Source organism: Ambystoma mexicanum, chromosome 1q (genome assembly GCF_040938575.1).
Source record: "Ambystoma mexicanum isolate Mex_15411 chromosome 1q, UKY_AmexF1_1, whole genome shotgun sequence".
Lineage (NCBI taxonomy): Eukaryota > Metazoa > Chordata > Amphibia > Caudata > Ambystomatidae > Ambystoma > Ambystoma mexicanum.
This window is the reverse complement of record NC_090922.1, coordinates 809400146-809412454: the sequence shown is the minus strand read 5'-3', so window position 1 is coordinate 809412454 and position 12309 is coordinate 809400146. Positions and strand designations below refer to the sequence as shown.

Below are 12309 nucleotides of genomic sequence, written 5' to 3'. Positions count from 1 at the left end.
GTACATTGACTCTGGAGCACTCTCCTCGCATAGAGAAATTTGCAGCATAGAGCTCATCTTCCCTAGTGTAATAAGGGGAGGACTCCTCCTAACTTCTCTCCTAACAGTTCCAACCCACCCCTTAACATCCCACAATATAATCCGAAAGAAGGCATGTGTAGTGGGTGTGAATGTATAAATATGTACCAGTAGAAAAGACAAATTCATGGACTTGATTCATTGATCAATATAGGTGAAGGATGTATTTTGCTCCCGACGTATTCATTTTTAGGGATCCAGAAGCTGGTTGGCTAAAAATTAGATTTTTTTTTAAACATCTTTATTTATTAATCGAAGGCTTACAAATGCAGTATGTTACATTTTCAGAGAACTGGCAAAAAAAAAAAAAAATTCTATGCACAGCTTGCATTCGCTCTCTCCAGATCAGAGATCGATCTCTCGCCTCCGAGTGTTTTTACGTTTGTCCCTCAACCCTCCATTTTCCCCTATCCCCATCCGCCTTTCACAACTCCAACTTGTGGGATCCAGAGTTCGAACAGCATGAGGTCCTTCACAGACGATCGAGCCAGGGTTTCACCCCAGTAGTGGCACTCAAATGACATGCGTATTTTTGAGTAGATGTGGTTTAAATAATTGGGCTTCTCTGTCTTTCACCAGGTCGTGAAAAGGGTTCCAAATTGTAAGAAACTTTAAGTATTTCCCGGTATTGAGGGCACATATCTTCTCAATGGCTATCACTCTCCAGATCTTGACCCACCACCAGGCTGACTGCGGACCAGTTTCATTTTTTCATTTTTCCAGCTCTGCGTGAGGTTCATCCTCACCGCCGACAATAGGTGGGTGATTAGGGTTGCTCTTGCCCCTGACATTGCATATACTCCCTCTATGGGAACCCGTAACAAGATAGTTTTCGGGGACATCGGCAACTCCGCCCCTGCGATGTCTTTTTAACGTGGCTTAGTATTTCCTTCCAAAATGCTGTCGCTTTGGGACATGTCCACCACATGTGGAATAGATCTCCCCTCTCGCTCCAGTTTCTGCAGCACATAGGTGAGTAGGACTTGTTGATTTTATGTATGCGATAAGGGGACATGTACCATCTGAGGCATAATTAGTATGCTGATTCTTTAATCGTAGTGCATTTGGAAGTTCCGTGTGCCCTCGCCCCTATTTGATTCCACTCCTCCTCCGTTAGAGTCTCATCCATGTCCCTTTCCCATTTCGCTTTATATGGGAGATTGTCTGCTGGCTGGGCCCCGGAGAGTAATCTATAAAGTCTGGTCACTCCCTTTGTTGTCTGGCACTCCTGTAGGGTCAGCTCAAGACCTAACGGTGTCCTCGTGCCCGCCTTCTTCACTGCTGGGTGGGTTATCCAGTGCCGAATTTGTGCATATCTGTAGCGCTCTTTTTCCCCTATGCCGAATTTCTGCTGGTAATCTGTGTAGAGCAGTGGGGAGCCATCGCTGTACATGTCTCTTAGGGTCAGTGTGGCGGCACCAGCCCAACCCTCCCAGAATTTCTTCTGGAGGCCCGATGAGAAGTCTGGGTTGTGCACAGGGGTCCAGGCCTCGAGGGATTCGCTTCCATCTCTTGGCTTTATCCCAGCTGACAGTGACCATTTGGTCGATTCAAGGAGAGCTCCCCTCTTCTCCCGGCTCTCCGCTTTCAGGCTTAACAGTGCGATTGGAGGGATTGACGTGGCTGTCTGTTCAATCCGACACCAACCTTTGTGGTTTTCGGGTCGCGCCCATCTCAACCTTGGGGCCAGCTGCGCTGCTAGTATATATCTGTCCATCTCCAGGACTCCCAGTCCTCCGAGGAGCGGTGGGCGCATTAGGATGCTTTCTGGACCCTAGGTTTCTTGCCTTGCCATATAAAATTCAATATCGCATTTTGCAGCTCTTTGGTTTTAGCAGGAATTGATCCCACCACTTAGAGGAGACAGGGAAGGATGGTCATTTGTACTGGTGTGATACGGGTGAACCGCGACAGTTCCTGGGTTTCCCATCTGAACAGGTCTTCCTTCAGCTGTTTCCATAGGGGTACTATATCTGTCTTGTAGAGCTTGTTCAGGTCCCTTGTTAGGCGAATCCCCAGATATTCCAGTGATTCTTTCACCCAGATCACTGGGAACATCTCAAGTTTTTCGACCATTTCTCTTTTCACTGAGATGTTCATTGCCTTAGATTTAGAATAATTGATAGCAAACCCTGAGACCTCTCTGAATTCCTGCAAACGTGTCATAGCTATAGGCATCACTACTTCTGGATCCCCCATGAAGAGCTTAATGTCATCCGCGTACAGCGCACTTTTATGGGTCTTTTGGATGTATGTCACACCCTTGATCCCTGATCCCGTCCTGTCTGAACCGCATTGTGCACTGCTCCATCGCGAAGACCAACGGGTAGAGGGGACATCCCTATCGCGTGCCTCGTGTTATCTTGACAAACTCTGTGCTTTGACCATTTAGTGTGAAACTTGTTGTTGGGATCTGGTAGTTGGCGAACACTATCTTTGTGAACTCTGAGCCACATCCAAAGCCTTCAAGAACCAGTTTCAGATATCGCCAGTCCATGCTGTCGAAGGCCTGTCTCGGGTCCAGGTCAGCCACAGCAAACGATTGTTGAGTTCGTCTCCCCACATCTATTACGTCAATTGCTCTTCTCACATTGTCCTGAGTGTGTTGTCCTGTGATAAACCCCGCCTGATCATCATGTATTATGCTTGGTAGGACCTTCATCAATCTAGTTGCGAGGATTTTTGCATATATTTTCGCATCTGTGTTCAGCAATGCGATAGGGTGATAGCTGGAGCATTCGTGGGGGACATTTCCCGGTTTCAGAGGCAATATGGTTGTGGATCTCCCCATGTCGGGCGTTACCCACCCCATGTTGGGCGTTACCCACAGGAGCTCGTCAAAGGGGCCAGTAGTTGCGTTCAAAATGTTTTGTAATAGCAGTTTCCGAGGCCGTCTGGGGCAGGGGCCTTATTTGTCGGAAGTGCCGAGATGGCGTCGCTGACCTCCTGTGCCGTGACTGGACCCCCAAGACTCAACCTATCCTGTTCTGTGATCTGGGGTAGGGGTATAGAACGAATATAGGAGAGTTGCTGCCCTGGGTCAAGATTCTCACTGCGTAGGAGTTCTTCATGGAATTGCATTATTATTTCCCTTTTTTCGTGTTCAGCTGTATGTGGTTTTCCGTGCTTGTCATTTAGTTGTGTTATATAGTTTCGGGTCTTCCGTTTTCTCAATTTTGCGGCCAGGAATCTATTCGCCTTGCCCCAATGTGTGTAGTAGGTCTGCTTTGTTTTTAGCAGTGTCTGGGCCACTCGTTCTGCCATGTGGTTCTCAAGTTGGGCTCTGATCCTCTTGAGCTCTCGGAGGGTCTTCCTTGATTGACAGATTTTGTGCTGGGCTTCTGCTTCCCTCACATCGTTTTCTAACTGGTGCGTTACCAGGGCTCTGTCCCTGTAATATGCCACCACCTGTGATGTAAACTCTCCCCTGACCACTGCCTTCCCAGCATCCCAAACTATCCCCCAGCCTGTTACCCCATTATCATGTTCCATGAAAAAATTGTTGATGGCGCTGCTCTCCATGTGGGCTCTTAGCTCTATGTCTTTCAGGAGTAGTTCATTCAGTCTCCAGGGTGGCTTCTGCTTACATCCAGCTTCCCCCCACTCCACCCACACCAGCACCGGCGCATGGTCCGAGGAATATTTCACCCCAATTTCTGGAGTAGCCTAGGTGGACGGCCGAGTAATGAGTGTATTCTTGGTTCTCACCTTGAAAGTTTCTATGACTCCCATTTCCCTAAAGAAGCGACCCAGCGCCTGCCTACTTTTCTGATCTGCTACCATGGGGGGGGGGGAGAGTCTTATCCAACAGCGGTCCATAACACAATTAAAGTCCCCTCCTATAATCAGTTGGCCCTCACACCAGCTGCCCAGTTTACCCAGTAAACCAGTTATGAACACGTCCTGCCGTTCGTTGGGGGCATATATGGCTAGGATTGTGTACATAATGCCCTTTATTGTCCCTTTGAGCCTGAGGTATCTCCCTTCCCTGTCCCTACAGAGCTGTAGTTTTTTTTTAATTCAATATCCTGCCTTATCAAAATGGCCACACCCCTCTTTTTACCCCCACTAAATGCGTAGTATTACTGTGGGAAGGCATGGTGGGCCATCCTCTTCTCGTCTTTAGGGAGGAGGTGTGTCTGCTGTAGGATCCCTATTGATGCCGGCATTGCTCTTAGCCTTTCCAAAATTACTCGGCGTTTCACAGCGAGTTCAGGCCCTGTGTGTTCAAGGAGACTACGTTCGACTCAGCTATTCCCAAGTGGGGAGTGGTTCCCCACTGATCTATCTGTACTGTGGAATACCCTGTTGCATACTTCGCCCACCTCCTGCTGCCCTTCCCAACTCTGGATCAACCTTCTATACTTTATGCCCCTGGTACCATCCCCACCCCCTCCACTTCCCACGTCATGGAGCATGTTGCTGAAGGTCTGTTGCAGCGTGTCCCCAAGATCCCCTTCTGGGACCGACTCAGGCAGGCCCTTAACGCTGATGTTGGACCGTCGTGATCTATTTTCAAGGTCCTCTGCCTGCAATTCGAGGTTGTTCCTTTTATTGGACCGCTATTTGGTCCAATAAAAGGCTGGTCTGTTTGGCTTCTTCCTCTAAATTGGATAGACCAGCTTCCACCGTATCCAACCTGTCTCCTAGCTCATTAACCTCTTTGCGGACTTCCTGCAAGGTGATCTTTAGGTCTTCCCTCAGCTGTCCGATTTGGGCCTGTAATGCATTCGTCATCCTTGACTCCATGCCCTTTAAGCAGTTCAACAGTTCCTTTGTCTGGGTCCATTGTGCTTCGAGGTGCGTCTGGAGTTATCTCTGTTGGGGACTGTGGTAATTGTGATGGATTTGACTCCTGTGGTGGTTTTTGGCCCCAGCACTTGGCCAGCTGGTTCTCCTGTTTTTTGGAGGAGCCTTTCGCTCTAGGGAGTGCACTTTTTGTCCTGGCGCCTGGCATCTAGACTGTCCAAACGTTTCCCCCTTACAATCGGCCCACGATTGTGTGCCCTCAGAAGACGGGCTCACCGTTTTATATGCATTTATGGTTTGTTGGAGTGATGACTTCTTGTCCGTTTGCAGGCTCCCTATTATTCGATCCCACCTATCGGCTGCAGCCGGGGCTAGCTAAGGTGGGGGGCTCTCTTCTCTAGACCTTCAATTGGGACCCCCCCCACCCAAAGGCTATTGTACTCCGGGGCGTCAAGTTCAGAGAGTTGCTGGTGGGTTTGTATTTGCCCCTCGAGTAAGGCGGTGTCATGGAACAGTGGGTGCTTGCGCCATGTTTGCAGACCGATCCGGGCGGATCTGGACGTTTCTGCATGAGCCCCCAGTAGGTTATGGTGCTGCTTGTAGGGTGGGGGGTCCGAGTACGGGAGATCCATCCTTCGTTTGGTGCTGTTAATTTTAGCCCTCTTCCTGGCTGTGATCTTGAGGGTGGTCTCCCCTTTCTTCGGTAGCCTGCTGCGTGCTGTGGGACTACAATTTGCTTCGCTCCCCGCCGCCTGTCCCCAGCCCCGCAACGTGTCCCCAGAGATGACCGGGAGCCTCCTCCCTTGGTCAGATGTGTGTGGTGAGGGTGGATCCTACCTTCATTCACGGCCGTCTGCTGCTCTGGCCTGTACTGCGTTCCCCGAGGGGCTCCCGGTGGATGCAGCCAACTGTCCCTTTACTTGTTATACGGGTGCAGTCCCACCCGCGGCTGGTCCCTTGGTCCCGCTAGGGTCCTCAGTCACTGCTCCCTGCCTCAGGCCGTTCCACGCACTGGAGCCAATGTGTGGTAGGCTAGTGAGGGGGTGCGGGGGGGACGATCTCCTCCGCTCCTAGTCCGCCTTGCCTCCTACAGTGCTCCCCTCATCCCCGCCGATCAGAACGTGGGGCACAGGGCTCACCTACCACCCACAGCTCCAGGCCCACACCATCAGGGACAGGAGGATCGCGGCTCTGCCGGGGGGTCTCGACCCGCCCGCCTCTTGCACTCCACCACAGCCGGGGTACTATTTCATGAGGGGCTTTTCCAAGCCTGCCTTCTGCCCAGGTCCAACACCGCTGTTCTTCGGTCCCGGTCTGGTTGGGAATGGGCACGTTCTGCCCCTACACACCGCGCCTTCGGTCGTGCAGGCCTTTCTTCCTTTTTTTTGCTTTCGCCCCTGCTGGCTCCCGGCACTGGTCAGCTCCCTCTTCAGTCAGCACCACTTTCCCGGTCGGCGGGGGTCCGTGGGCTGCCTTCGGTTCCCCAACCGTTCCTGGCTGCTGGGTTCTCTCCCTCCACCACTGGGACCGATTGCGAGGCGCGGGTACGGCACTGATGACACGGCCTCCGCACTTGTCTTCTGCCTACGCGCTTGCCAACCGTCCGTCCCCCGCAGGCAGCTGGAGCGCCCGGATTCACATCTTTGAGTTTTCCTTTTCCCCTTCACTCTTTGGGTCACCTCGGACTGCTGCAATATGAGCAAAAGTCGCCTTCTTCTGCTGCTTTTAACGCCTTTTAGAGCTTGTGAACGCAAAGCACCGGGGACGTGCATCCACTTCAGAAGGCGGCCATCTTGGAATCCCAAATTATTTTATTTTTAAAGAACCGTCTTTGATATACAATTAGTGGAACACGGTTGTTGCTTGAGGAAGAGCCTGGTTGTTTGCAAAGAAAAATGGATTGCAACCTTATTGGATACTGGTTAGAAGGAACACCAAGGCTGAGATTAGAACACCAAACTCCGTTGGAGCTTTTGAAAATGGCATCAAATATTGACGAGTGAAAATCATGCTTCCCAGTAGTTGCCACGGACTTCAAACCTGGTTTAATATGCGGGCTGAGGGAACAAAAAAGTGTTTTAAAAGATGCCAGTGAAGCGAATGTTAAGTCTAAAAAGCACCTGTATTGGTCAGAAAAGTACCCGTACCCAGGCGCAATAATTTAGTGCTGCCACTAGGCCAGTGACCAGAAAATCTCATGTTTGAAATCATTCACTTTGGGGGGGAGGGGGTTTGTCAGTACAGCCATTTTGTCTTATACACATAGTTTTGAAGCATGGCACGCTAGTCCCCCCCCTCCCCAAACCTCCCTCTAATGCAGATGTATCCAAATTCTTTCAGGTGCCCTTGTTTCTTACTTGAGTGAAGTGGCATTGGCAGCCCCCAGCATTCCTTTTTACTACTACCACATTCCAAGCCTTACCGGAGTGCTCTGTAAGTATAACCTCTGAACGTTCTACCAGTACCTCTGACCAAGATAAAAGATTGTGTGAGGATTGGCATGGATGTGAAACTCTTGTATTGCTATATGGTGGCAGTCGAGCTTTTGGATGGATGCGACTGGCAGGTGGAGGGATTATATTGAGTACATGGTGCGAATGGTAGGCTTAGGAGAGAGAGGCCATGAATGCAGGTTAGGTGGCATGGAAACATTATTTGGTCTGGCTCGCTATGACTTTGAAGAGGATGATAGTGGCGGGATAGGAGGCAGGACAGATAGTCATGGTTTGGATCTAGGTGTTGGATTTATCTAAATCGGGTGAAGTTGGGGATGCTAGAGGGCCTCAGTTTGCCTGGGAGGAATATCAGCCGAGGGGTGAGTGGCAGACTGGGATGTGAATTGGTGCTCAGATGACAGCCAGGGCATTTATTGGCGTGCTGCTGCCTGACTGAGACCCGCTAGCGAGATGCCATTGTATCACTAGTGGAAGGCCTACGAAGCATTGGGGAAAAGCCCAAACCTCCATTGAGTCATCCGTAGTAGAACACGTTCTTGGCTTGGGTGCAGTAGGGAAGCAGTGTTTTTATTTGAAGCACAGGTGGCATGCCACGTCCTGCATGAATGTGCTTCAAGTTGTGGGTGGGGCAAATGGTTTATGCTGTGGGTGGGGCAGATGGTTTATGTTGAACTGTGCCAGAGATTAAACGACTGTGAATTGTGTAGAAATCCACTTAGCACCTAGTGAATACTGTTGAGAAACTCATGGATTTGGAAGGGGCAGTAGATGCTGGTATAGAGTTTTGCTGTTTGGCAGTGTGTTGGGCAACCTTGGGTCAGAGTAGTGTTTATTGAAGGTACTGTGAAGGGCTGTTTGGTTGGAGGGTGTCTGTGTCAGTTCATGGGCTGCTAGTGAAGGTAAACCACTCTTGGGAAGCCTCCTTTCAGGCAGCATCGAACGTATCACAAGCCCAGAGTGAAGCATCGGTCAGCTGTGTGGACCGTGGTCTGGCAGTATGATGCCAAGAGGCCTTAGATGGGCGGTTGGGTGTTTGAGAAGCCACCCGACAAGAGGGACTATCCAGCCATAAGCCTTGACTGAAGCAGAGAGGCACAGCCATAGAAGGTTAATTGTGTATTATGTTCTTAACCCAACAGTTCGTGTGGAAGACGTCTTGGATGAAATGGAGAAATGCAGCGTAACGAAATGCCTTACAAACTTCCAGGGTGTGAAATTCAGCGGCCTGGACCTCCTGGACTTTGGACAGTGCATACATCGGCATGGCCACAAGCTTTCCTTCTTTTATGGAGTAGATGAGGTAAAGGCCGTTGCTACCTTGTGTACTTTCTCATGAAATTATTGTCCATGAGTAGAAAAAGCCCCCTTTTTCCTTTTTTTGACTTAAAAAAATGATTGCTGTGTGTTTTGTGATGATTTGTGCAATAGACTTGTTCAGCCACACCCACTGAGTGCACAGGAGGGTGATGGATTGTGCGTGAAGATTGGGAGCAGGATCCTCCATGAATGGTGGTAGGCACATTATTATGACAATTCGGCACTATTGGTTGCGTAGTAGGTGTGAAACACTTGCTCCAACATTTTCTGAAGTGCCTTCTGAAATACCTTAGGCATCTGTTTTGATGTGGCAGGGTGCTGCAAAAGCATTGTGTTCCCTTTTCTGATTTTCACAGCCCCTGTCATCCATCAGTGCGAAGAATAATTGTCTTGTTGCTAAAAAGTACTCTGCCTGGCTATGTCCATGATTATTCTGTGATGAACTGGATTTAAGTGGTTCATTTTGTAGTTTTGACAAATTTACTTTTAAATGTTTTTAATGTATGGCAGTATTTTTGTTTTCAACCTGCTGCAGGTCAGGGGAGGTGGGGGGGAGATGGCGTGGGGTTGGCAGGAATGGTTAGTTTCCAAATTCTTCCTATATAATATTTGTTCAATGTCAACAAAATTATCTTTGGTTTGGAAAAATTTAAAAGTGGAGGCAAGAAAATTGAGGCTCCATCATGCCCTCCAAAAATAGGAACTGTGTTCCACACCCGAGTTCTCCTGCTAATTAAAACAATCCTATTTATTTGAAGGTTTTTCATCCCTCATTCCCCAATATAATTAGTGCTCGCAAAAAATGCTGGTGTGGTTTTGTGACAAGGCCTGCTTACAGGCCATGTCGGGGAAGAGAGGGAGTCCACCTCAAACATTCCCTAGTGCCCACACGAGTGTATACAGACCCTCCTCCCCACCTTACCTATGATGGCGAACACTGACCGGGGAAAGCCACATAGGGAAACCACCATGCAGCAGCAGTTCACACTTTGTCGCAGCAGATGGCCAGCAGCCTAACATCTGCCATGTGAGAAAGGTGTGCAGCAAAGTCTCCGGAGACCCAAACGCCATTCAGATAAGGGGGCTTTATTAATGAGGCTCACATCAGTTTACCAGAGACATTAAGATTGAAAGGCCCATCAAAAGGCCTTATAAAACAGGGACTCCTGTTCCTTAGAAACTTTCACTTTCCTTGCCAGAGATGCTTCCAGAAAATGCGGGTGGGGCTTAGAAGCCCTTTTGGAAGCTTCCCTAAGCACCCCTTTTCCCCAGCCACACGCCCTTGAGCCAGTTAAGTGATTCAACAGTGTGAGTATCCAATCCTGCGAGGAGGTGGGGGTATTTAAGAAGGTGCATGTGACTTGTGTGGTGTGGGTTAGTTGGGTGAGGACAGGCAGTGGAGAAGGACGTCCAAGAGACCAGAGGAGCCGGAAGCAGAAAGCAGTGCAGAAATCTTTGGTGAGAGGGGGTCTGTGGAGTGTTTGTGTGAGAGAGAGGAGAGCAAGAGGAAGAGAAGTGGAGTCAAGCATAGGTAGTGGTGGAGTTAGTAGTACTAGTTGGGAGTCATGATAGGTGATGGGAGTAGAAAGAAAAGCAGAGTGGTAGTCCATAATAGAGGGGTGAGCAGGGCCCCATATTCCTTGAGGAGGACAGTGGTAGTGGAGAGGGCGGTGGTGGTGGTAGCAGAGTAAGAAGAGCAGGAGAGGTAGAGCGGGAGACGCAACAGGAGGCGGTGGAGTAGAGCGAGAGGGAGGAGTTTGAAGGAGGGAAAGAGGTATAGAACAGGATAACGGGAGTGAGAAAGAAAGTAAGATCGAAGGGTGGAGGTAGAAAGGCGGAGTGAGAGTTTGGAGGGACAGTGTTGTGGTGGGAGGAGCACAGCATAAGGGACCAGTATTACGAAGGGTCAAGAGTGAGAGGGTTTGAAAGGAGTGAGAGTGACTGGGCAAAAGAAAGCACCATTCCCCGTTTCCTGAGACTACTAAGCGGGGATAGGAGAGAGAAAGCTAGAAGTTACTAGGGAGTCGGGTAACCAACGTTTTACGGTTAACACCTGATGTACACAGAATTGAAAGACAGATGGGGGTTACCGGTTGTTGAGATACTAACAGCCTGCTAGGGACGTCTGGGGTTGGTAGGCAGGACCCAGGCCCAGGGAAGACGAGAGAGGAAAGGGACTGCCCTAGCGCAAACCCCAAAGGACCTGGAAAGCCCAATCACAAGCGATTCAGACCATTTTTTGAAATAAACACCCTTGGACAAGAGTTGATGCGATTCTTTGGGATGGGACTCCCCTGTCACATGGGTAAAAGTTGGTTTGGTATGACCCCCCCCACCACCGCCTTCATTTACTTGTTTTTTCACACCCATGCACAAGTAGCATGTGCATAAACCCATAACTCACCACCCAATAATACAATAGGGAAGCAGGCAGCAAACCCATTCCATATAGCTGTGCAGAAATGGGTTGGGAGGCTGACACAGTATCCCCCCTCCCAAAATGGAGGCCTCCCTAGCACAGATAAATCAGGCCGTGAGTAAGATACATTTAGACTTTTACATTAACCGTGCACTTCCGAACAGTATAGCTGGAGGCATGGCTTAAGAGGGCCATCCAAGCTCGGTGTAATGCTGCTTAAACTATCCCAGTGACATGAACTACCCCCTCCGCGAGTCTTCCATTGGACCCAATGGTACAAAAACTGCAGCCTCAGCAGTCGTATGACGGCTGTTCCAGTTCTCAGGCAGCTCTAAACCCACCTTCATGATCTAATGTGTGGCCTGGGTAGGTGTACCTGGGCATCTAATGGTAGCTTTCTTCATCCTGGCACGGTTTTATGGGCATTCGTGTTCGGCAAGCAATCGGCTCCCAGTCTGCACCCACATCTCTTAACATGGCTGGTGCCTCTACGTCATGGCCACTGGGATGGCTGTCGCTCTGCACCGTCCGAGGTTGATGTATGCCCACCCACCTAAAAGTAAAATTCCCCAGGTGTCCACACAAGTCGCTGTGCATTTTTGAAGGAGTCTGTTGCCGCGTTAACAAATGAGTTTTCTCGGAGTTGTATCTGTTATCTATAGTTCATTTGGGGGACTGATTAAATCGGTCTGAGCCGAATGGCTAAAGGACATTTCACTTATGGCGTGTATTTCATCCGTTGCGTTTTCATCATGTTTATCTTGGTGGGCTCGTTAAAGTGGTGTGATCATATTGCAGGCTATCTTTAGTATCCTGTTACAGTTTAGAGTCTCAATATGCTTCATAAAAGCTAAATCAGGAGTGCATGGTAAAAGCAGTAGGGGTGCAGTTTTTTGCTTACGTGGCCCTCTAGAACTGACGTTATTGGCTTCCCTTCTTAGAGAGATGTGAGGAGAGACACAGCTAATGGGCTTTGTTCTGGTGTTTCACAAGCCCATTGACTGACCATGGTCATGCTAATCCCTATAGCCATTTCCACCCACTACCTGCCCTCCCCACCCAAAGCACATCCTGGATCCTCCTGCCTTTACTCTGTGATGGAGCTAAGTCCAAGTTGTGCAGTTAGGGGGCTGCCATTCGTGTTTTGAGCGCTTTTGAGAAAGGGAATGGCTTAATTGTTTCTGTAAATCAGCCTCTGTTTTAATAAACCTCTTACGCAAGTTAATTTACAAGCAAGGTCTTCCCATGACTCGTTTTACCTTGACAAACCTCCACTGTTCATGTAAAGGA

The 12309-nt window shown here is 49.4% G+C and overlaps 1 protein-coding gene across 3 annotated transcripts in view; it reads left to right on the top strand.

Moving 5' to 3' along the window:
- The window catches only part of NPL (N-acetylneuraminate pyruvate lyase), a 643702-nt gene that overhangs the window by 468103 nt on the left and 163290 nt on the right, over positions 1–12309 (top strand). For all 3 annotated transcript variants that reach the window (XM_069641412.1, XM_069641411.1, XM_069641413.1), the window contains 2 exons: positions 7168–7260; positions 8423–8583. In XM_069641412.1, coding sequence (XP_069497513.1) covers positions 7168–7260; positions 8423–8583 — 254 coding nt within the window. The remainder of the gene's footprint in view (positions 1–7167; positions 7261–8422; positions 8584–12309) is intronic.